At 37.7% G+C, this 26929-nt stretch overlaps 1 protein-coding gene across 1 annotated transcript in view; it reads right to left on the minus strand.

The window, feature by feature from the left end:
* The window catches only part of gabbr1a (gamma-aminobutyric acid (GABA) B receptor, 1a), a 213993-nt gene that overhangs the window by 106731 nt on the left and 80333 nt on the right, over positions 1-26929 (minus strand). The window contains exons 7-8 of the mRNA XM_030157135.1: positions 24042-24202; positions 1264-1398 (exon numbers count right to left, since the gene is read on the minus strand). Coding sequence (XP_030012995.1) covers positions 1264-1398; positions 24042-24202 — 296 coding nt within the window. The remainder of the gene's footprint in view (positions 1-1263; positions 1399-24041; positions 24203-26929) is intronic.

Consider the following 26929-nt stretch of genomic DNA (forward strand, 5'->3'; position numbering starts at 1 on the left):
CCAGTTTTTAATGGGTCAGGTTATACAGGGTTAAATAGTAATAAAAAAAAATATTTAAAATTTTTTTTTTAAAAAAGCCCCGGGGTGACTTTATTTAATAACTTATTTTTCCCCAAATGAACAGTAACAGAGAACTAATTTATTTCATTTTAGCCAAACCACTGCTCTCAGATGTAAACGCAGATCTAAGACACGAAAGAAAATTAAAACAGTAAATATAATATGTCAGAGCTGGAAAAGGGAGTAGGACTGAATGCTGTGATGAATGTTACAGCAAGACGTGTGGGTTATAATAACAGAATGTGCCTTTTTTTCATCCTCCAGCTGTTCAACCTAGAGCTCTGCATACAACCTGACTGATCGCCTTGTGGTTCTGATAGGTTTTTTTCTGGTAGAAACTCTGCAGAATCATTACATTTTCATTGGCCTTAAAGGCACTGTATTACTTTTAAGAATGGTATCCACATCTATGAAAAGAGGAGAGACATTGAAATAAAACTGTACTTTGTGATAAAGCCAAAATTGTTGTCATTATACAAATTTTTATATCAGGCAATATCCATAATTACCAGAGCAAACGCTTTCATTATTTCATTGTGTCTTTGAAGTCAGAGTAAGTTGAAGGAACCAGAGCAGTTGTTGATGATTTTAAATTATTTGCAGAAGAAGAAACCAAGATAAAGCCAGACGAATGGAAAAAATGGCGTTAAAAAATGTCACAAGAAAAAGACACATCTGTTAAGAGCAAAATTTAGACCAAATGAGGACTAAATTATAAAATAATAGACTACAGGTGTGTCTTTGACTTGTTTTTTGTGTGTGGCTTTTGAAATATTAAATCACAATAAATAAAAGAGCAATGTGAGTTCTTATTCCACAAGATGCAACCAACATAAAAGTTGGTTCTTTAGGCTGAAAACATGACAAACACCTGCATGTACCAGCTAAACGTTTCAGAAAATGAGTAAAATTTACCAAAAATAACAAAACATTGAAATTTGTCATTTTATTTACCTGTGTAAACAAAGTAAAACCTATAGGCTGTCTTGTCTGACAACGATAATTACTATAATATGAAATTAAAGTGTAAGAGCCCATGATCTCTGAAGCAAATTATCATGATCTATTCTAAATATTGTGTGGCAGTACATTATACAGATATGATCATTAGCATTGCCATTGTCGTTTTAAGACCCAGTCCTAAATACATGAAGCTTCATTTGTGATGGTGGTCCAAGGTGAGGAGGCGTAAAAGACACTCACCACTATGAGGTTCCACATGCGAGCAGCCTCCGCCACCAGCGTGGAGACGCCGCTGCAGCCCGGCATCAGGACGATCTTTATCGGCTCAGTGTAGAGAAGGTCATACAGCAACTTGGTCGCTTCCCCTGGATCGCACTGCAAAGTGAGACGCATGCATTAGTTTTTTTAAAGATGCAGTGATAGATAGATGGATCAGAGAGAGATAAAGAAGAAAAAAATAACAGGGGAAAAAAATTCAGCCAGCTGGGAAAAAAATAGAGTTGAGACTGACCCGACCCAGTGTCAGTGTCAGGTGTTGATACTGATGTAATCGGACTCATGTCATATAACAGTGTTTCAGGTGCAGTTTGTAAGAGCCTTTGCATGTCCCTCTGAGCTGTACATAGTGGTGTTTTGTTGCTGTTTCAATGCCATTTCTGTTTGTTTATTGATTTATTCAGTGACCGGTACAGTCTCTTTACTCATCCACACATGAACGCACATAGAATTATTCACTGACTGTGTTAAACTTATTTGTATTTACCTTTAGCACCACACCAGTTTCATATCTCTTCATATGTCGTAATGCAAATTCAAACTCATAATGAAAGTCAAATTGATGAATTAACCCTTTGATGCAAGAATTATGAGAACCTTCGTCAAGATTTTTTTTCCTGAGTGTTTTTATTCCTCTTTAGGCATGATAAAAAACAATGTGATTGAAAATTTTTTTAATGAACTTATTTTTTATGGAGTTACAAAAATGTCCACTCAGCTGGACACCATGTGTTTAAGTTTTGAAGCAAAGAAACATGAATTTTAAAACACAATAACAGAAAATTGTGTGAAAACTGTGAAATACAAACATTTTTAATGCTGCTAATCTGATGCTTTCTCACATTTTATCATACTCTGATACTAGTTATTACTCACTTCACGGAGATAATGTTAAAAAAAGACACTTTCTGTTTAAGAAAACTGTTAATTACAATCTAATAACAACTAGCAATTGATTTACACCCAAACATGTTCCTGCAGATCAGGTTTATCAAGAACAGTAAAGTTACAGTAATAGTATGAATTGCAGTGTATGAGGTGGTGCATAAGTGTCCATTGTGTTGGCAGCTATGCAAATAAAACAGCAAAACCCATGAATACACAAGAGAACAGGTGTAGAATAGCTGTCCACTATAGTGACCGCTATGCATGAAAGGGTTAATTAATAAAGCAGCTCAACAGCTCAATATAAACTGTTTTTCAGCTTCATGTTCATTTTCTACCATCCAAAGACATACATTTATAGGTTAATTAGTTAATCTAAATTGCCCATAGGTGTGAATGTGAGAGTGATTGTTTGTCTCTATATGTCAGCCCTGTGATGAACAGGTGACATGTCCAGGGTGTACCCCGCCTTCACTCATAAGTAGCAAAGATAGGCTCCAGTGACCCCCCTGACCCTAGCGAGGATAAAGCGGGGTCAGAAAATGAATGAATGAATGAATATTCATTTTCCAAACAGCTTATCCTCTGTTTGCTTATGGGATGTTGTAGCCCACCCCAGCCTCCAACAGGTGGAGTACATCTTGGACATGTTGGCAGTTCACATGGCTGACAAATACAGATGAACAACCATTCAATGTCATATTCACATCCACAGGCAATTTATATTGACCAATTAACCTATTAAGGTGCATGTCTTTGGACAATGAGAACATACAAACTCCATTCAGAAAAGGCCCACACTGTCTTCACCTCAGATAATCTAAGTTTATATACAACCTGTTATTGAAACAACTTGTTTTTTCTTGTCATTCATTTAAACAATTTCTTTTCTTTTTTTTTCATTTCTTAAAGCAAACATTTCAACACTCACATTTATAGACTTTTCACTTCTTTGTCACAGTTGGAAACTTGACTGGTCATCTAGTATGTACATTTTCATACCATTATTTTCTTTTCCTTTTCAACTTGTACATAGCATTTACGCATATAAGTACAACCCCAACAATGTGAATCAGGAGGTGTGAACATGAACAGGTAATTGTAGTCCTGATTTGGTCCAAAAGCAGCACCCAGTTTAGTTCTTTAGGAGCAAAGATGAGCTGAGGATTGCCAGTTTGAAAGCAAATGTATGAGAAAATGATGTAAATATTTAAAAATACAGAACGATACAAAGAGGTTTAGTTAATTTAAAAATTCGAGGAATCTGGGTTCAAGACCAAGCTGAACACTGTGATCTCTGATCCCTCAGATGACAGTGCATCAACAGCTGTCGTTCATTTGGAGCAGGGGTTCCCACAGTGGGGTACGTGTACCCCCAGGGGTATTTGGAAGAAGCTCAGGTTCTGGGGAAAAAGACATTAAATAAGTTATCATGTACTGAATACAAAATATATAATGACATTTAGCTAATGCTGAAATATAAAACACAATAAATGCATTCATATAAAATTGAAACTCCTGAACTTATTTAATTTCAATATCTTTTTTTTTTATATTATCATTATTGTCTGTCATCTTGTTTAAGTTTTGGTAACATTTTAAGAACATTTCTATTTTATATTATTCAAGATGAGTTTATCTGAGTAATTAAGTAATTATTTTTTGTTGATGAAAGGTTCATTCATTTATTCATGACCATTTAATTTATTTTTCTTAGCAATGTAAGAGGGTGCATTTCAGTTTATATTTTACACAAAGCCTTGTTATAAAGATTTGTTATTTTTATTATATTGAAGTTAAATATATGTTGTAACAAAGTTTTGAAAATATAAACAGACACCTCTGGCACAGGAACAAATTTTGGAACTCATTTTTTTCAATCAAAATTGCTGAAGCAAGAGTTGGGGGTACTTGGCTAAAATAAAAATATATATTTCAGGGGGTGCTCCACTGTAAAAAGTTGAGAACCACTGATCTAGAGGAACCACATTACTGTGGAGAACCTATGTCAAGCTCTACAATGTGGACTTCGAGACATAAAGATACCATTTCAGATTTTACTGAGCCAAAAGGAACTTGTTAATTGTATAAAGAAGCATTGTGGACTTCTCTGGACTCAGGGGCATCTTGGGCTGGACCAGCACTCAAAGGAAACATGGACTGTGCTCAAACCAATTCGTATTCCTGTTAAAAATGCTGTGGAACTTTGAAAAGTGGCTTCACTTTTCCATAACAACTTCAAACAACCTCAGGTGATCTGTCTTCATATTCAGTCGTTTGAATTGGAAGGCTATATTTTCAAATTCTGGCTTTTTTTTTTTTTCCCTTGATTTCCGCTCCTGTATCTTTAATGAAATAATCAAGAGTTTGATAAACATGTGTTGTTATTGTTTTAATGTATCTTTTGAGGGTTGTTTATCTTGTGTGCCTGAATTTATTACTGTACTTTTTGTACGGTGCTTATTCAACATCGTCTCATGTCTTGATCCTGAATCTGTAATAACGTTTGACTGACGTCTGTTGTCGCTGTTATGGTCTCTGAAGTCCCTCCATTCACCAGTGATGTTGGAAGTGATCATCTAAAATAAAGTTGGGTGCTCATGAACACATTCTGCAGCTTGCACTTCAAGTCTACAGCTTATTTTATAGGGTGATTTTTTTGGGGCTGTGCAGATAGCTCTTAAACTAATATTTCATCAAATATTCACTTTGAAAACCTTATGAAGGGCTGTCAATTTGAGCTCTTTGAAATTCTCTTATTGCTTCTGAACTCACTTACTAGTTGATAATGCACACACTTGATTTGTTCAAGTTTGCAAAACATTAGAGGCACCATAGCAATTTGCCCTCCTACACCTTGTTTGAATGTGTGGTCTGTTTAAGCTACAGCTCTAATAAATTGCTGTGGAATACATTTATCTCCAAAATGAAAAAGAAACAGAAGTAACTGAATCAAAAGGAAAGAGGGTGTAAATGAATAAAAAATGAAGGCAAAAATAGGTTAAAGAAGACGGAAGAAATAACGAAAGAAATAACTGTTGGGATCATGGGAGAGAACAGACAGAAAAAAACAAAAAACAACAGTGTCATGAAGAAAATGACACAGAAGTACTGTTGCAGCAAGTAGGAAAAAGTCTGATATGAAGATGGAAAGAAAGGACAAGTCAGGGCAAGACAAGGGCAAGCAAGGGAAAAGAAAAACAGTAGAAGAGAAGAGGTCAGTACTAAAGTATTGGAAAAAGGCCTGGACGAGGCAGACAGAGTAAAATAAGGAACGCAAATGTGAAAAGGAAGGACAAGTGGGGAGAATAAAAAGAGATTTTCCTCAGAAACTTCATGTCTGAACACAGCACACTGTCCACAGAAAGAGACAAAAACAAAGAGAAGAAGCAAAAGTGAGCCCAACCATCACAGCGGCAGCTATCGTGAGTCATTACAACTCTCAAATAAAGTCATTTACAACATGTCTAGATGGCAACGGTGGAGCTGGAATGATCTATCACTGCCCTGTCAGCCAGATTACCAATCATCAGTCGCAGATAAACTGGCCTGACACATCTAATGATTCAGCAAGGAGGACGATATATGCCCCTCAAAACACACAAATACACACACGCTGGGAGAAAACACACTCCAAACGAATGTCACAAGCGATCGAAGCTTGTCTGATGATGGCACGGACCAATATGGCTCCTAATTGGGGTGTTTGTCTGGATGGAAAAATTGTCTCTTTGAGGCAGCCTCGTGATTTTTTTTGAAGTGGTAATGACCACTCAGCAGCGCACAGGAATATGTGCAACAGCCAGGATTCTTTCTGAGTGATGTGTTTTCCATTAACGACAGATTGGGTGGAATTATAGTGGTGTCATGTCATCGAAGGAATAGTCAGGAGCTTTACATGCGCTCAGATAATTCAATCTCAACACTATTAAAGGCAGGACAAAAATCCATTTCTTTATTATCTTTATTGGTATAAATCTGAATCAGCACGTTCTGAAACACTATGATGATTTGATTTATCGGACCCCAGGAAGGACACGTCCACACGCGTGCCCTTAAAGGGACAATTTGTAATATTTTCAGTCCAGACATTAAAAAATTTATTACAATTATCAATCTGAGATCAAATAAGTCACAATTTTTACAAGTTACAGACATCAGTGCATTATATTGCAGAGATACAGTATATTCTGAAGTCAGCATAGCACAGCTAACCAGCTAGCCCTAGCACGTCCTTTCCTGCAACACCACTTTGTACCTCAACAAGCATAGAGAGTTAAATCTTCCAAAAAGAAAAACAGGAAAAGAAAATGCAACTTTAGCATTTCCATCAAATGGAACATGGTTGTGTGGAATCTAGGGTTGCAACAGATCATTATTCCATTGTCAATTAACTCAAGTCATGATTCAAGGTATATTTGATTACATTTGATGAAATAATGATGAAAAAGTATTTCCCAAAGACCAACATGATGTCCTTAAAGGTCCACAATCAAAACATATTCAGTTTACCATTATACTGCAGAGGTGGAAAGAAACCAAAAAATGCATGTTCACATTTAAGAAGAACTTAGTAAAACTTAGAAGAATTTAGTTTTTCCCAAAAAATGCTTCAACCCAGTGAATCATTATCAATTAATTTAGCAGTCAATGGCTAACTGATAGACTGATTAATTACTCCAATTCTGTAAGTACCGGAAGAAGAAGTAGACCTTGTGAATCTAAAACAACCAACAAAAACCTCTACAAAGAAGAAAGAAACCACAACATTTGCCTCCACCGTGTACACATGAAAAATGCCCACTTTGCACGCTTTGAGATATATCCAGAAAAACTCATAAAACAGCATCTTCGCCCAGAAATGGAGACACCTTATCAGTCACATGAGTCAAAGGATCACTATGCCAGAATGTTTTCCAAAATGTTACCATCTCTCATTAATGGGCCCAATAACTCTTAAAAAAAGGCAAAAATCACCTCAAGTTCTTTCATATTTAGTCATTTGTATCAACATTTTTCTAAAGTTATACTTCAAAATATTCATATATCTTGCAGAAAAACAGGTAGTCTAAAAATGCAGCATAAAAAAGTGTTGGAGTGCACAAATCAAATGACATTTCAATCTCAATCTGCAAAATGAAAGTCATGACATTCTTTAACTTCTTGTGTTGTAGTGCACGTTATGCCTGTTTATGTTTGTATCCATGACTTGACATTTCTAAGTGAAAAATGTCAATTTTCCTTCATAATAAGAGTCAAATGGAAGCTGCAATACAACCTGCTTTAATATGCTGTTCTTACCAAATTGTGCAGTACTAAAAAATTAAATGCAATCTTGTCACATGGCTATTTTTGCACATTTACTTGAGGTATAAAAGCATGAGAGGCATGTAGGAAGTCAAAGCAGAACTCTGAGATGCAGATTTGATTTTCCTACCTATCCTTCATACTTGTTCTCAGCGCAGACATGAGGGTAAGTCTTAAATTCAACTTGTAACAACCTGCAGAAACGCTACATCTGCATCTTCTTGGTATAATGCTGTTCATTTGTGGGAGTTCATTTATGATTTTTTTTTACCTCAAAAACTGAGCATGCCATGTTTTTCCTTTCTCAGATGTCAGATCTTCATGTTAAATGTGGTCAAACCTTCCAAACATGAGCTGAACATGTGCAGTAAAAGGACTCAGAAGCGCAGGTTTGAGTAAATCACCATGGAGCCAGCCTTCCCTCCAGCTTCACAGCGCTGACATTAAATAGGAATAGACAACCTTGTACGATGCAAAGCTGAGAGACTGCAGGTTTTCCTTCCAATCAATCACTCCAGCAGCTGATTTCACAGATCAGTTCCTCCTCTCCGGCTGACAGTGTGCTCTCGGTCATCTGTTCAGAAAGCACAGCATATGCACCGAACACACCAATACACCTTTTTCCCTTCAGCTGGCAGTGTAGCACATTTCCCGCACGTACAGCTGTTAACAAAGACAAATATATATATTTATGTCTTCTGACAGAAGCTGAACTGGCAGTATGAGATAAACTCCATCACACAAAGCTATTCTAGTAAAGCGCTGCAATAACTACAGGCCCGGATACGTGCAGAACTCATTCTCCTTAAGGTGTTTGTGGATTTAACCTGTGCATGTCCGTGAAGGTGTTTTCTGTGAATCGCTGCAGAAGCTACCTCAGCTCCAGCTTCAAAACATGGATGTTACTTTGGAAAAGACAACCTCGCACAATGCAGAGCCAAGTGACTGCAGGTTTTCCTTCTAATCAATCACTACAACAGCTGATTTCACAGATCAGTTCATCCCTCTCCGGTGAGCGACCAGTTCTGGGCTGTAGTGTTCAGCTTGAATACCAACCTGTTCCCTGTCGGTTAAAGATCTCTCATGAATCTAACTGCTGTGACAAGCACATAAGTCAAGAAAAGTGTTCACATAGTGTTTTTTCACACACAAAAGTTACAAAGTGGTTTACGTGAACTAGTATTTAGGCTAGGGATGCACCGATACCACTTTTTTCCAGACCGAGTACAAGTACAAGTACTTACATTTGAGTACTTGCCGATACCGAGTACTGATTCGAGTACTTAATAATTCCATTCCAGTTCTTAGTTCCTTTTGTAAATGTGCTTTATTGTCGTTGTCATTAGTCTGACTGGAACAAAGTGCTGCTACTGACATTTAATGTGTTGGAATGAGCGTTTCTCAATTAATCCATCAGGGGGCGCCACTCTGAATTAACCATACTGGACAAATACCACGAAGAAGAGTAAAGTTTTTTGAGAGGAAGAAGAAGAAACTCAGTAATAACAAACATGGAGACGACAGAGGCAACACTAATGAGATACTAATATTGCAGCGTTTTCACTGGTAAGGTTTAACAGCTTAGCTTCAGCAGGAAGAGAAAAGAGAAATGAGTGATAAGTTTCGTTTTCACTTCTGTTGGCAGCGGTCCGCACCGCTCCGTACTCCCGCTGGTATTCTCATTCTGTTTACGCATCCGCGAGCACTTGGTAAATGGATGGAATGTACGCAGAGGATGGACAGAACGCTGCGTCTGAATCTGTCTGTGTCTAACGTTACTTGCAGTCAGCGGTACTTTTATCACTGTCATTTATTTTGAAAAATCTCCTCACTCTTCACACTCCCCACACATTATTCCACCTCCTCGTACCTTCAGCACTGAACTGTGAATGTCACACGGCCGTAAGTGGTATCAGTGCATTTGTATCGGATATCTTTTACGAGTACGAGTACACACACTGAGTATCGGAGCCGATGCCGATACTCGTATCGGTATCGGTGCATCCCTAATTTAGACCCTTGCATCTTCACGCATATTGAGGTGGACTGAAGATGACGTGTTTTATTGTTTGCATGTAGATGTTTTCACACCTGGACAGCAGAGCGATACTGGCATCAGCAAATGTTGGCACTGAGAGTGGATGACTTTTAAACTGCATATTGCAACTCTGAAGGAAAATAATAACTGAAAAGACAGAAATTGCTCCAACTTAGATATTCTATTTACGCTAATGTTCAATTTCACGCTAAGTGATTGGCTATTTTGAGTCTAGCAGTCAGTAGCCCCTTTTACACAGCACTTCTGTTATGGAATATTTTGCCTTTATTCCAGAACGATGTCTGTGTAAATGAAATGGTGGGATCATTTGGTCTCACCCTTACCGCAGCTCTGTAACACCTTTGGAGGTAGTAACAGAGCAGTGATAAAGGTGGGATCATGATTCTGGAACGCTATGTAAAAGGAACACCTCTCGTTTCGCAACCACGGTGTGATGTTTTGACTGGGGTGCCGATACCAATTGTGGGCCCCATGGAAGGTAAATGTTGTGGGCCCTTCAGAAACTGGCATGAAACCGAAACTGAAACTTATCTTTGGACGTCCGATTTCTGGCCTCTATGCCTCTCTTTTACTCTGGAGCTTACACAAAATTTTCACAACTTCTGACCTATATCCACTGGGTCCCCTGGAAATGCTGGGCCCCATGAATTTGTCATGTTTATCCCCCCTTTACGGCACCCCAGCGTTTTGATGATGTGTTGCTTCTGCGACGCCTGTGCCAGGGGGATTTAAAAATGAGAATGGACCGTGTACAGTAAACAAGCATATCAATGCAACCAGAAAGATGTCGAACTGGGGAGACATCGAGATCCGCCAGCTACTGTCACCTCGGGCAAAGGACTCTACGGTGAAAGACTCTGGAGAGGTTAGCAGCACCGTCATGCTCGGGGTATTTCCAACTTATAAGTTATTGATTCCGTAAGGCAGGTCTGCTGTGTAAAATTTCAGCCTGTCTCACCTCTGTTACTCTTTTGTCTTGACTGTGGAAATCGGTCAATGGTGGAAAAAAGGTGGGATCACCATCTCACCTTTTTTCCAGGATCTCTGTGTAAAAATGGCTAATGATTCACAATTATGTATCTGAATATTCATAACTTTTGACTTAGTGTTGAGTTCAACAGTTACATGGTTTCTAATAAAGAGAAAAATAGTTCATTTCAAGGCTATTCACTTGTCAATTTTCCTCCTCCAAACCATTATTATTACTGTGCACCAGCCTTTAAAACAGACTGATTACTAGGCTTGCTTCAGGCAAGGATGGCTGTGTACGAGAATCTTGGGTCAAACTGACCAATGTACATCTATTACAGTTACTACTGTTTTTTTTTACAGTAACACATCATAATTCCATGGCAACTGCATTCAACAAAAACTCACTAATCAGAGATGGTCTTTAGACTAAACTGTCCAAATTTGTTGATTCTATGGGAAGAGTTCATTAAAGTACAAAGGCTAGAAATGGCAAACAGGGGGTAAAAACTGCATATTACAATCAAATTGCTGACTTCCTGTTAGGTCAGGGATGTAGTTTCAGCTTCAGCTTTTGTTGGGGACACAAACAACAACTCCAAAAAAAGATATGAATAAACATTAGCAAAGGTTGGCACTGTCACCTCACAGCGAGAAGGTTTCGATTCCAGTGCAAGCCGTTAGGGCCTTTCTGTTTGGGTCCTCTGTGGGTACTCCGGCTTCCTGCCACTATCCAAAGACATGCACTTTAATAAGTTAACTGGACAGTAACACATGGGCTAAACACTTTGAAAAATGAATGAATGAATGAATGAATAATGCTGTAATTTCCCAGTTCTGGATAAAGTACATCCATCTATCTATCTATCTATCTATCTATTAAGACTGCATGATTAATCAATTTTAAATTGAAATCGGATTATTTAAATATGACAATGTTTAAAAAAGTATAATCCTCAAATCGAATCTCATCTCTCTCATATCTCCAGTCGCCTCCAGGCCATGTCCCTCTGGGCTACCGTTGGCTCCTCCTCCTAACTGTGAGAGCGATCTCCACAGTCTTTGGTCTCCACACACCAGTACAAAAATGCTGTTTGCTAAGGAGAGTGAGAAGTTTGTGGCTAAAAATAGCAAGAGCAACTCAGTTGTGTGGAACTGATACGGCTTCGTAGTTTCAGATGAAGACTAAACCATTCTTCGCTGCAAACTCAGCCTGAAGGCGGTATCAGTCAAAGACAGCAGCACAGCCAACTTATTTCAGCTCCTCAAACTTCATCGCATGCCAGAGTGTAAGGAATGAGTTGCATTGCGGGCTGCACACAAAGACGACATCCCAGCTAAAACACCACCACCAGCCCGAATCAAAATCAAAAATCAAGTTTTTTTAGGAAAAAAAATCAGGATTTTATTATTGGCCAAAATCGTGCAGCCCTATCCATCCATCCATCCATCCATCCATCCATCTATCTATCTATCTATCTATCTATCTATCTATCTATCTATCTATCTATCTATCTATCTATCTATCTATCTATCTATCTATCTATCTATCTATCTATCTATCTATCTATCTATCTATCTATCTATCTATCTATCTATCTATTTATCTATCTATCTATCTATCTATCTATCTAAACATGGCCTCACTTCTTTTTAAGGACAACTTAAAATACCGAGTGAAAGGATGGTTTTGACATAGAAGAACAAGCTTTTTTTCCTTGCTTTTATGTATTCAACTGTCGCAGGTTCTATTTTCTATATGTTAATGCTGAGACTTTTTTATAAAGTTCACATACAAAGCTTTCATTCATAATTAGGACCTCACCTAAATCCCTGCACCTGTTTCCCCATCGGCTGCTCTATTTCTCTAACCTACTGCTGTGTTTTACTGCAGACAAAGCAGTTCATTAATGGTGGCATTTTCACAAGATATATGGTGTGATGATCACAGCATAGATTTTATTTATCCACCCATAAATGTTTACTCCTGCAGGCAACCTGACTGCTTTCCTACTGATGACAGAAAGCAGACTCATTTTGCTTAACTAACATCTGCTGACATTATTTTACATGAACGACCTATGTTGTTAAGTAGCAGGTTGTCATTTTAAAAACAACACAGCTTCTGTCGCTTTCTTCCTGGGTAGTAAAACACTCTTTAGTGGTGGCATGACAAATCACAAAATGCACTGAAACAGCAAATTTAAGTTATTTGTCTATCGAAGCAAATGCAATCAATGAAAATACCTGTTGGATTTAGTCCAATTCTATGAGTACATGCACACCATTATCTAAAAGATGAGATAATATATGTGAGTTTGAACAAATACTGGAAGGGACAATTCAGTCTTTCTAAATTACTATAAGAACATGTCCATGCGATTCGCGTGTTGGTTTAGAGCAATAGTTCAACACTTTTTCAGCTTGAAACGCAAAGTGTCAATTCATCACAAGACTTACAAAAATGACTCATGATAATGTCTCCATTTTGCCTCCATCATCAAAACAATTTTGAATTAATTCTTAAAATGTTACAAAGTCAATCACAGAAAACAAGACAAGGTCACCAACTGCTTTAACACTGATAAGTATTATTAGCAACAACACACCATCACTAACTGACACATGAAACAAACAGGTCAAATGATCGACTAGAGTCAATTTTCCATTGACAAGAATGTGTCTGAATTATTTTTTTCTTTTACAAAGTTTTTATCTTGTCGTCCCATTTAGGTTTTTTTTTTTTTCCTTTTGTTAAACCTTTTAAGTTGTTTTTGTCTGCTTACACCCCTGTAACTTGAAGTCATTTATATCTTTTTTTCCCTACTAATGTCCATACAATGACAATAAAAGTTTTCGAGTTTTACGTGATGTTCATCTTGTTGCATCTTTTATATCATTTCCATCTTGTTTTGTCTTTTACATCATGTATCTTTGATTGTGTTTTCATTTGTTGGATCTTTTATGTTATTTTTGTCTTATATTTTCTACTTCTCATGTAATTTCCATCTTCTTATCTCTTATATCCAGACATCCCTTTTCTCTCTTTTACATTATTTTTGTCTTGTTGCATATTTTTTCACCTTGCTACATCTTTCACATCTTACCATGTTATTTTGTTTATGATTTTGTTGTACTGTTGATGTTGTTTTGATCTTGTTATATCTTTTCCAACTGAAACCTCTCCTCTTCATTTCACATATGACTTCAGTGAGGTCAATATTTAAATTTAAACCCTTCCAGAGAACATGTCATATATTTTACTGTGACAAGCAGTGACCCAATAAAAACAGCTGTGTGAACCGTTTTTGGGTCCTGACCCTACGTTTAGGAAACCCAGGACCAGACACACACTTCTACACGAACCTCATAAACGGGTGTGATTGTGAACATTTTCTAAGGGACGCTGTTGAAACATTTTGTCAAACCCATTGAATATGAATAACTTCAAGTACGTGTAGCTCCTCAAAATTACATTTCATTTGGGAGAAGAAGAATCAGTGCCGCCAAGTCTTTTTCACAACATCTGATAATAAATTAAATCGAGCCTAATGATGAAGGCATGAGAGGCAGACTTGGTGCGTACATACGTACCCACACGCCTGCCTGTCTGCATAAATAGCCTTTAGCTGCCTTTTAAAAGAATCCACAGAATCAGCAGACCTTCATGAGGGAAATACAGATTGACACAAAGATTTTCTTACACACTGTCTTTCCCAAAGGTTGTTTGTGTTCTCTGTCATTGTGTGCTGGCTGACAGCATGCTGAGAAAAAGCTTGTTAGCTTTCTGGTGTTTAACTGCACTCTGATGAGCCGTAAATCATCGCCTACACTGATTATCTCTGAATTATTAAACCAATCCGTCATTACCATCCAGTATAACAGCCTGGAATAGTATCACTAACATCATTTTCATTCCTAAAATCGAAATGAATAAAGTGAAAAATAAGTGAACAAATCCTTCTGCTAGTGCAGTTTAGGACATTTTAGATTCATTTAAGTATTACTTTAAAGAGATAATGTTTGCAGTAGTAGTATATAGTATGTTAAAATAAGTCAGAGTAATATTGCACTGATAAAGGTTACTTTTTTAAAACCTATTCTATGTTTAGTATTTTCTATTGTCAGTTTCATTATTTAATTATCTATTTTCTATTTAATTTGATGACTTTATTAGAGAACTTTTTGTCTTATCAAGAAAATCTGTAGAAAAGGGAATTTCTGTGTGTTTCCAACTTATTTCAGAAGACATACGCTGATCTAACAAAAGATTAAAATCATAATTATTTGGTTTATTTTTGTAATGTTGATTTTTGTGACTGTATTGATCATTTTGCTCATTTTAATTCTCTTTTTTTTGTCTTATTTGAATCTTTGATTATTATGTTAATTTTTGTTTACTTTATTGGTTTTCTTTTTCATTTTTAATAATGTTCATTATTTTTGCAGTTTTTTTATTCATTCTTTGTTGATTTTTGTACTTTTAGTGCATTTTGTTGATATCCATGTCATTTTGTTGATATTTTTACCTCCGCCAAGGAGGTTATGTTTTTGCCAGGATTTGTTTGTTTGTTTGTCTGTTTGTTTGTTTGTCTGTCCGTTAGTGTGCAACATAACTCAAAAAGTTATGGACAGATTTGGATGAAATTTTCAGGGTTTGATGGAAATGGGATAAGGAAGAAATGATTAAATTTTGGTGGTGATCGGGGGTGGGGGGGCCCACGGGGGGGGGCCACTGATCAGCCTTGGCGGAGGTCTACGCTCTCCGAGTGCTTCTAGTTCATTTTGTTTTTATTTCTTCCTTTTTTGGATTTTTTTTTTTTTTTTTTGTTAATTTATTGATGATTAGTCATCTGACTGATTATTTTGTTCATTGTTGTTCATTCTTGAATTCATTTGTTTTTCTTCTCTTTTTTTTGCTCAGCAATCATTTGATTCTGATCACCAAATAAACGATATCGGTTCAATCTTCATTCTTACTGAAGTTTCTTATTCTATTATGGCAGGATGAGAAAATACAAAGTTGTGTGAAGTCGGTCAGAGGAGATGTAGTTTTTAATCAGTGATATTGTGTGTGTTTACATTTAGGTCAGGTATTACATCTAAATATCTGTAACATGTCCCATATAAATCTACTCCTATAATATATATAATATGATAAATCTACTCTACCCAGTGCCACCTTAAGGAATTTGTTAATTCAGCTGAGCAGGGATTAGTTCTGCTAATAATGAAAACAAGCAGTAACATGCAACAAGTGTTGAATATCAATAAACTATTTTGACAATCAGTTATTTTTCTAATATGCCTTAATCTGCAGGGTACATCTTTGTTTTATCTTTTCAAAAGCATAACAGCCTTTTATAAAATGCATTTTCTTTGTCAGACATAACTTCAGTGTTTTTTCACTAAAGAAGCAATCAATCAAAAGCCAAAAATATTAGCAGATAACTAAGGCTGAGCCGATTATCAATGTGCCATGCTCTGTTTCATGATTACATTCTTGTTTTGTCTTGTGTCATGAATCCAGTAACCATTTCCTCTGCTGCAGTGTGCTTTTGGTCCTCCCTAAAGACAAAAAGGGAGTCTTCACCAGAACCCTGCATATCAACTTAAGTCAAAACAACAGAGGCCATGGTCAAAAAAATCAAGTAAAGCTATTTCAAACCAATTTTGGAAACACTTTGTTTTCAAAGAGTCCAAAGAGAAACAACAAACACACCCCAAGACCTGTCACACGGTGGCATCTGAAACATAAGGCAAAACAAAGAAGTTGGTAAATCATCTGAAATTGAGAAAACTGAGAAAAAGAAACAAAAACAAAGAAAAGTAAAGCCCCTTTAAAGCAGCAAACTACCATGATGAGCCTCAAAGGACAGGAATAGAAACACATCTGACTGAATCCTAACAGCTATCAGTAATTACAGCCATTCATTTATTCATTCATTTATTTGTTTTGAGCAGAAAAAAAACCCCAAACTTTTATGTGTTCAAGGAACTAATAGCAGAGCAAATACATTAATAAATAGAGGTGATCAAGACAATATAGCAATTGCCATGTACACAAGTAATAACAAAAAATAAATTCGATAAGTATTGCTCAAAAAGGAGTGGGAAGAAGAAAACGTATTAAATCCCGCACCCACCTCTCATTTATACAACATAACACATTACTTTTGTTTCCTTAATGCATGTCTGAAAATACCTGTGATTAGACAATGTCAGGGTCAGGGGGTAGATTTTCCACCATTTAACAAAGGCCTCGTTTACACAATAATGTTTCACCTGAGATCACAAAATCATTTTCTTTGCCTTGTTGGGTTTACAGAAGAGTGGAGTGGAAACAATCTCCCTTTACATTGGAACGGTGATAGGACTGAAAATGCTAGTATGCATGACAGGTTCGTAGTGGGTGATGTGACTTGGTAGTGATTAATTATTTGACTGATCAGTTGTTTGCTCCATGTTCCAGATATTCTAAATATCTGCTTAAACATGGCACAATAAGCAGTGTGGAGCTATTCCTCTTAGTCATCTGTGAAACAAAGACTTCACTGTCAAATTAGATTGCGAACAATAGAATGCTTTATGTCTTCCACTTTTAATTGCTGTGACCTCAGCTAAATTTTTCCTCTTTATTAACTGCACTCCTCATCTCACTTTTCTGTCATTACAATATTATTACTGTTTTAATTTATTGTTAGTACCTGTCTGTAAAACCTATTTTCTTTCTTGGCGTGTGCTGCTGACCTCTTGGCCAGGTCACCCTTGTAAAAGAAATATCGATCTCAATGGGATTTTACCTGGTTAAATAAAGGTCTAATAAATAAATAAATAAATAAATAAAAATACTTTGTGTTTGTTAAAGTTACATGAAACATAGCCTACAGTGCCACCGGCTGGTGATACAACACAGCCCAGGGGTCACCAACCCTGGTCCTCGAGAGCTACTATCCATGATTGGTGACCCCTGGGATACATCTAAAACATGCAGGATAGTAGATCTCAAGGATCAGGTTGATGACCCCTGGCCTAGATTATTTTTTATGAAACAAACTAAATGTATGTTTGTTTTTTGTGACATTTCAACCATTAGCTGCAAATTCACATCACATTTTATGGAAATTTTGTGTATTTAAGTAAATACCTCTGGGTTTTTTTATGCATCAAGAGCTTACATGTGCATAAAATTTACTTATTTTACTTCTTTTTTTTACAACTCCCAGCAAAAAATTCCTTGTATGTGTTTACATGCTTTGCAAATTAAGCGGACATAGCAATTATCAAAAATATTTTAAGGGTTTATATCAACTGACTGATTGGCTTTGAGCTTCTACCTGCTCTAAACCACTGTTAATATACCAGCCTTTGAAAATCCACATCAGTGGTTGACCTCTTATAAATACCTGACCTATCTTGATCTCAATAATGACAAACATAATCAAGTTTATGAGCAGCTCCTCAGTTACACAATTATGAAAATAATCGTTGGTCACAGCCCTGCAATAAGCCCTAAGACTTGAGGGGCAATATGCATCTGCAGAATCAAGTAGCATCAAGTGGATTGGGGTAGATCATCAGACAGTTCCAGCACCCAGGACGCATGTTACAAACAAAGAAAACACAAGTAGAGTGGCCTGAGGGGTGACATGTGAAGCTGGGGCATAGTACGGTATTGCATCCTAATCCATCAACACACATCTATTAGTGATAGAGTAAGTCACGAGCTGAAAACATTTTCAACCAATACTGGGACTGAATGGTAGCACATGACAACACTGAGTAATGCCTTTGAATTTGAAGGGATAAATACAATTATATCTTCAATAGTCAATTCTGAGAATGATTGTGAAAAGCCTGTGAAAGCAAGAAATGAAACAGGCAGCTGCTAGATTAAAAAGGTCTCTAACTCCACAGTCAAATCCATCAATCACTTCTAACAGCGAGTGTAGTAAATGAAGTGTTTGGTTTAGCAGTAACAAAATGGAAATATTAGAGTTAGAGGAGAAGAAGCACATGCTCTCCCTGACTATATAAAAAATAAAGAAAAAAAACTGAAATCAGGAGTGTTGGCAGGTACACAATAAAGGCTGAGGTATCTCTGCTATTCTTAGAGGTCTGTCTTCTACTGCTCTCTGGGGTCATCACCATTTCCACTTTCATTTCTAGCCCTCTCTGGCTCATGAGGGCGCTTGGATTGACGACACCTGATGTCGTACACAAACACATATTGCACATATACTGTACACACACACACACACACACAAACACACACACAGATCGGTGCAAGTGTGAGCACAGAGCCATAAAAATGCACTCATATAGTGACATACACTCATTCATGACACCGCTGCTGTCGCTGTCCTTGGTGCTGAAATTCCCCGAGCCAATATGAGTGTGGATGTTAACATGCCATTCCAGTCTTTCCAATCAGTCAAACCCAGCCAGGGAAAAAAACGAAGGTTCCTCAAGCTGTGAGGAACTAGGGCTGCATATTGGCAAGAAACACGTGTCATGTTAGAGGGGTTAACATACAATTCCACAATGCTGCTAGCGTTGCAGCAGTATGAGATTTTCACAGCATGATAACCGGCTGTCACAATTTCACGGTGCAACAGTATTATACAATTATCATTCACAGGTCAATCACTGGTGGATTTTTAAAGGCCAACATCACAGTCTGATGTGAGGAAAAGCTGATAGCTGATTAATTGGACAATATCTATCTGATCCCTCGTATGTATGATAGAACCCACATAACTGCAGAACTGAATGTACCTGAATCAAAGAATGAATACCTAAATAACTCTGGTTCATTTTCATCTGGAATGAAACTGAAATCAAGAGAGCAGAAAAGCTGGTGGATATTTGACAACAATAAGTCAAACATTTAGTTTCACCTAACTGCAGTTTGATTGAAAAGAAAAATAAGGATTGAATGTTGTGAAATTCACATACTGCAGAACCTATGTACATAACACATACACAGTCTATTACATATAAGTATACTTAATAGAAGTATCTAAAATTAGACAGTAGGTGTGTTTCCATCCAGCTGTGTTGCATTTCTAATTTGCATATAGCAAACCCATGTGGAAATGGTTAGAGTTTTTACACCTGGAAGAGGTGGAAAAGACGATGTGTTGATAAAAACTAATTGGCAATAGGTGCAACTAAAAGATTTACAACTAAACTAAAGATTTAATAATCATATGTGTACATGTGAAGACCAGTAAGTAGACTACAGTGTTGGAAATAGCAATGAAAAGTAGCCATGTTTGAAGAGCTGTAATAAACATAAGACAATTGCTTTGACAAGAATTTAAAGTATCGTTACATGATTCATAGTAAAGGTTCAACACAGGGGAAAAATCTAAAATACTTCTTACTTCAGCTTCTCATGTAGTACGTTACTGTCAAATACTACATCTAACAGACAAAGGTTTAAGCCATGATGATGAAGAACCATATCTTAAAATTTTAAATTACAGCAGTGGAAGGAAACACATTTCAATTCACATTTTCTTGTGCCTGAAAGTATGCATAATTTGCAGTATAATTGGATGGAAACATGACGAATATGTGTTTTTTGACAATCGATGCAGTGTCACAAAACGTTGCACCACAATGCTGATGTGCATCAACACCTTCTTACAACCCAATGAAGAGCAAGGAGAAGGCACTGGTATCGTAAATCGTAGTTACACTCCAGATTGATAAAAACGAGTGTAAAGAGGGGAAAGGATAAGGGGCCCATGGGAGAGCTTGCACAGCTACATCTTGTAATTTCCTCATAATTATGCCTGGCAACTCACCCTGGGGTTGTACTCCAGTGGACGTGTATGAGGACCAGTGATGAATACTGGTTTCGCCACAGCGGATGGAAAATGTGTCACGGTTGCCAATTAAAATCAAGAGCGGAAGTGAGGGAAGCACCTTGTTTCACCAATCCTCTCTTTCCCTACTGTCTCTCTCCATCACTGTTAATAATTGATCAAAGTTCGCAGTCTCCGCTTTGATATATCCATGGCAACGGCCTGTGCAAAGTGTGTGTATGTGTCTGTCCATGTGTGCAGATCGCACAAAGCTGTAAATAGTCAGATGCTGTCGCCAGAATAGCCAGGGAAACAAGCCGTTCTGCTACCACAGGGCGTCTGCATCCATTAAAAGGACAGGCTGGGATTAAGTGTAGAGCCTCATGAATATTGTATGATGTTGAACAAGCTGAGGACATCGCTTGATACTCCTGAACGTAACAGTCACAAACTGCCGTGTCTGCCCGTCTGTGTGTGTTAGACACCTGTTTCTCCAATCCAAACCTAACTTTAATGCCTCTCTTATGTTTAACATCACTGCTATCCCTCATAAAAAGCGGTACAAGTTCCTCATTACGATAACAAATTAAGGTCATGACTAGCTCCTGCATAATTCTCTCCAGCCTTGATCTTGAGATGTGAGTAAACAGTGAAAGCAGATTTGCCCTTGTCCTAATCTCACAATCAAACAAAGTGTTGGAGATTTGACCAAATGTGGACAGAGTCATAATAAGTGAATGTAAATATCATAGCTCATTAATCCTTTTTCATATAATTGCCTTTCTGCTTCTCTCAGGGTAAGACTCTCATTATTATTCCAGCCAGGTGAAAAAACATTTGCCATCAGAAAGTAAAAACCTCCCTGCAAACACCCTGTAGGAGCAAGAGTGCAATAAATTCTCCTCCTTGACTTAATTCGAGGAATTAACCCACGTCACTCAGACAATGTTAAACCAGCCTTTTTGAGCTGTTCTATTCAAAGGATCTGCATTTATTTCTCAAGCCGCAGGGCGCCTGCGATTCCTGAAGCGCGAGGAGAGATGCTCTCCAATCCCTATGAAATCTGTTCATGGAATTGCTTTATCTTTATGTTTATGGCAGCTACATCTGCAGCTGCCTGCTTCACTACACTTGTAATCAGACGAAACACACATTCACACAAACAATTGATGTATTTAGCATTGGACTGCACAGAACAAGGTGTGCGCTGAACAGAATGGGAATAAGCGTGCAGTGTACCGTTGGATAAATTCACCGTATGAATTTGCACACATATTTTCATAGCACTGAGACCTTATTTGTTTCTGTGGTTTGCTTCGAGAGTAACTGTGTTGCCATGCCAACTCTCTCTCTCTCTTGCGCGCTCCCTCTCTCCTCATTCTGTTTAACAGGATTCCAATGCAGAGCCTCGTGCACCAATCAGAAAAAAGCTCGTAGCAATTTTCTAACCAGTCTCGGTGCCGTTAACCGTTTGGTGCCCCGGACGCTCTCCAGGCGTGAGTCCTGCACAATGATTGATAACAGCCCTCAGGAGAGCAAACACAGGGGAAGTCTTCTAATTGTTTTCACGTGTCTCTGCTCATCCCTCACTTGTCAGAAAAAACTTTCTGAATTAATCAAGGAGCAACGAGGGCCGGCGTATTTATTTACGCTGATAAATAATGTTTGATTGTTTGGAAGTGAATGTCAGCATAGTAGGTGGTAAAGTGGGGCAGTCGGGGGGAAATGAAAAGGATATTGGATTTTTAGTGGTTGATAATGCTGACATTTTAAAATACCACTGTGATTAATGATTGATGAGCAACAAGCAGGAGGTGTGTTTTTTCATTTAGTACTGAACATGCATGGCAGCTGCCTTTGTTAGGCAAAGTGAAGGCTGTTAAGAGGAAGTGATCAACACAATGAGAGCACTTTTTAAAGATTTTAAGTCTTTTCCTTTTAAACAGTGGAAAACCACTGAGAGCGCTGCTTCTTTCCCTGGTAGTTGGAACCGAGCTAGCACAGGTTTGTCCATGTCGTATTATTACAGTCACACTGCTAGGTATCCATTTTTCTGAAAGATAAAGACCTGGCAATCCTTGTAAAACCCAGAAGGTCATTCCATAAAGCCTACTGCTACTGTGAGAGTGTTCCCAGAAACCTTTTCAATCCTCTTAAGATAAAAAAACAGCACAATAAAAAACCTTCTAACCCAATTTCTCTTTTGCAACTTGTAGCCAGAAATAATATAGCTAAGACCTTGCACATTTTGCACAACACAAAAAAACATACCTTTGGGGGAAAAAACACTGTTTTTACTATTTATAGCCATGTGTTGGAGTAAAATGAAGATTTTTCTGTATTCTGCTAAGAACATCTCTCCTAAATTCCAAATACAAATATTGTTATTTATTGCACACATTTGCAAAAAAATGTTGATTGACGGCAAAAATGTAGATTTTTCAGACAACATCGTACTAATGACTGAACATAGCAACATTTTCGTATGTTTCTGGCATGCTCTCCACCTTTGTTTCAGATTGCTGTTGCCTGCTTTATCACATTCCTCAAGCTCCAGCGTAAAGCAACTGAGGTTTATTTGGTGGCTTCTAATCATCCAACCTCCTGAAAAGATGTTCAGTGTGGTTCAATTCTGGAAATTTGGACTGAAATACAAAAACAATTAAAAAAAGATCATTTTTGTCATTTTTATTTATGTCAAACTAATTAAGATATAATTAAGGAACCTAATCTCTACTAGGAGTTTGGAATAGAGACACCACTTGATCAAATTCAATGATCAATCAATATTCATCAATTATTAACGTCCAGAGAAGGAGGTCACATTCAGTAGAAAACCAAAAGATAGACAGGTTATAATAATATTAAATGAAGGAAAGTGAGGATAAAACTGTAATATGCAATATTTGCTCAAAAATGAAGCTTAAAGAGTCAATAATTAATTAAACAGTCAATTCCACAGCGCTCAGTAGTAATGTGTAAGAAGCACTGCACAGGAGCTGAAACTGCCTTAGGTTAGAGTCGAGGTAGAGTTCAGATAAAGGTAAGAGGAAATAAATTGAGTTTGATAGAAAAAAAAAAAGACAGACTGTCATAAGAATGTAGCCAAAGGTTCTTTAACATTCACTTTCCTTTTGGTTAATCATTTGATAGTGAAAAGCAGAGTCATAAAACAGTGGGAAAATAATCATTAAATGCTTAGAATAGGGAAAATTAGTTATTAAATAGTGAAACACAGAGATATGTTGTATCCTCAGAGTGCATGCTGGCATCCAAAAGAATCAATTCGCACCAAAGGATACAAACTATTATTGACAATAAAAACACTGTAAGCAGAACATTTCCACTTAATAAATAACTTAACTGACTTAATCAATCATCCAAAACAACTATTTGTCTGGTGGAAAAGCACCACTGCGCCACTAACTGGTAGGCAAAAATAAATAAATAACAAGAAACACAAAACCAACTCTTATTTTTTGCACTTTAGGCTGTAAAAAAATAAAACAACCTTGTTAACTGGAAGGGAAAACACTAAAATAAGCCCAAATGTGATGGCATGCAGCTCCCAGCACACTTGAAAACACCAGAGTGGGTTACTCCTCCTGATAATGTGAGAGGCAGATCATTATATCCCTCACTGGCTGACACCACACATCACATTAGAGCGCACCTCCTCTCTCTCTCTCTCCTCCACATGCACTCACCATGCTGTCGTAGTGGATCAGCTCCAGCTCGTAGTCGGGCAGGATGTCGCTCCTGTTGTTGACCAGGTCCAGGGCCATCTGAGCTGAGGGCATGCACGCCTGACCGCCGGGCCATCCGCCGCTCATGGGGAACAACGCTCCGATGTACAGCTTCTTCTTGCCTGCAGACGGCCGCGGCCAAAGGAAGAGGAAGAGGAGGAGAAGGAGGATGAGAGACGGCCGGAGGAGCATCGCACGCCCGCGGGCTGCGCGACTCGCCCGCCTCGGACTCTTCCACTTTAAGAGCATGGATCAAAGGTGAGCTGAACCGGAGCGACCTGGCCCCGGTGCTGCAACGGAGTCGAGGCGAGAAAAGTTTGCCGCTTTATTTCACTTTTTAAAAAAAAATGTGCTGCTTTGAGTCAATTCAACACGTGTTCAGGTATCCGGTTCCTCTTAAAAGCGCAACGACTTCAAACGCGCGTATGTTGCGTAATTTGCCAAAGCCGACAATTTGGTCTCAATCGCATTGAAGTAAATAATTTAGTTGTATAATCTAGCACAGTGCGTGGTTAAATATACATGATACGCTTGATATTATCGCTACAAAGTCAAAGTGAGGAGTTTACTTTGCGAAGCGCGCAGCGATCATGCGAGGACGCAAAGCCGCTCATCAGTCAAGTTTCAACCCAAACCTTGCCACCACTCATTTCTCTGTAGTTGCATGCATTTGTCCAGATTTAACTAAACTAACGCCGAGCTTTATGCATGCAAAATTCATAGATATTATCCACTGTGTTCCTTTCCGCTCGCGATTTTTTGTTTGTTTGTTTTTTGTTTTTTTTTAATCAACGCGCAAAATTTGGCACTCGAGTCCGGACATGAACAACCGGGTCAGATGTGTGAGTGTGAGTTGGAGATGGAAAAAAAAAAAAAAAGAAAGAAAAAAAACACTAAGAACTGAGGCTGAGGAAATAGTAGGCTATATCTCCCCTCTTTTACGCATCCGTATTCCAACAGATGAAACGATTTGCCGCGGAAAAGCAGGCGCGCCACAGCTCTGCGTCTGATCCACTGCAGCACCGGCTGGCTGAGAGAGAGTGTGAGGGAAGAGAGAGTGAGCCAGGACAAGTCTGAAATAGAGAGAGAGAGAGAGAGAGGGAGATGGAGAGAGAGAGAGATGGCGAGGGAGGGAGGGAGGGATGGTTGGGAGGGGGCTCTGGGTGAAATCTCCTCAAAGGTTTTCTAATGAGTTACACGCTGAGCTTAACTTCAACAGAACATCCATTCCACCACATCCCCAGTTTGTCGCATTTTGCCTTTGCGTGCGCCCCCCCCTATCACTTTACAGCCCGCAGTTGTTGACCCACAGTGCATCCATGATCAATTATTAGATCAATGCGTCAATAGGGCACTAAATACTGAGAGGTCAAAAGAGGTTATGGGGCTTCTCTGAACCCCCAGAGTCAGATCTGTGTGTTCTGCTTCATGAATTTGGAAATTTGCACCTGTCAATATTAGAGGACACTCAGATATCAGTGTGTTTGTTGGACTGTGGTTTCCTAAATATTCACTACAAACAAAAAGTTAAGGATATTTTTCATTTTTGGGCTATTTTTTTCAGTTGGGATTTTTGCACAGTGCTTTTTTCTTTTTAGGGTGTGAATTGAATTAAAACATTTTTTTAATGACCAGACATAGTTTTATAAACAACTGGCAAAAATGACAAAAAATGACACAAAAAAAAAAAAGAGATATCCTTAACTTTTTGTTTAGAGTGTAGGTCACAGGTGTCAAACATGTGGCCCAGGGGCCAAATCCGGCCCGCCAAAGGGTTCAATCCGGCCCCTGGGATGAATTTGTGAAAATGCAAAAATGACATTGAAGATATTAACAATCAAGGATGTTAAAATCATTTTAGGTCATTTCAATCTAAAAATGATCAGACCAGTAAAATATATCATAAAAACCTATAAATTATGAAAACTGCAAATTTTTTTTCTTTGTTTTTGTTTTAAAAAAGTTACATTACACTAGAATATTTACATTTACAGACTAGTCTTTTACAAAAAATGTGAATATCTGAAATCTCTTAAGTACATAGAATTTTAATAATATTCTCCCAGTTATTAACTGTTTTGTGTATTTTTAGATCCACTGTGATCTCTAAGTTGTGATTTACATGTATAAATAATAAACTAAGGCATAATATTGTTAACATTGCACTTATTTTTCTTAAGAATTTACAGATTGTTCATGTTTGATCATATTAGGTTTGAGTACAATTCGTAGATGTAAATATTTTTATTACGGAATTTTACTTTTTTCACTCAAAAGTTATTATCCTATTATTTATATTATTTTACTGATCCGGCCCACTTCATATTGTATTAGGCTGTATGTGGCCCCTGAACTAAAATGAGTTTGACACCCCTGGTGTAGGTCTAAAATCTGTTACCAGGTCAACACGTGCAAAAACACAATAAATCATCTTCACCCATAAAGATCCAAACATCCACCCTTGACCAAAAACATCTGCTGATTTACAATGTTTAATACCGGTTGATCCACTAATCCTATCAATCCATGTAAATAACTGATGTAAAAGACAATTTGTCATCTTTTCATGGTCACCAGATATGACCCATTTGGACATTCAGAGGCTCCATAGTGAACATGGAAACCCTGTCATCTTCTACAACATTGATTCACCAGTAAAAAGGAGTTGGATCAATGACAGTGGATGGACACTGGGTTTATGTTCAGTTAATATTTTTGATGATTAAGTCGCTTTTCCACTCTGTTTTTAATATAACCCTCAACTTCAATATGAACATTTACTTGATCAATGAATTCAATATATGAAAATACCTGATTTTGACTGAAAAAACTCAAAATAAAGGAGATAA

This window comes from Sphaeramia orbicularis, chromosome 16 (assembly GCF_902148855.1).
Source record: "Sphaeramia orbicularis chromosome 16, fSphaOr1.1, whole genome shotgun sequence".
Lineage (NCBI taxonomy): Eukaryota > Metazoa > Chordata > Actinopteri > Kurtiformes > Apogonidae > Sphaeramia > Sphaeramia orbicularis.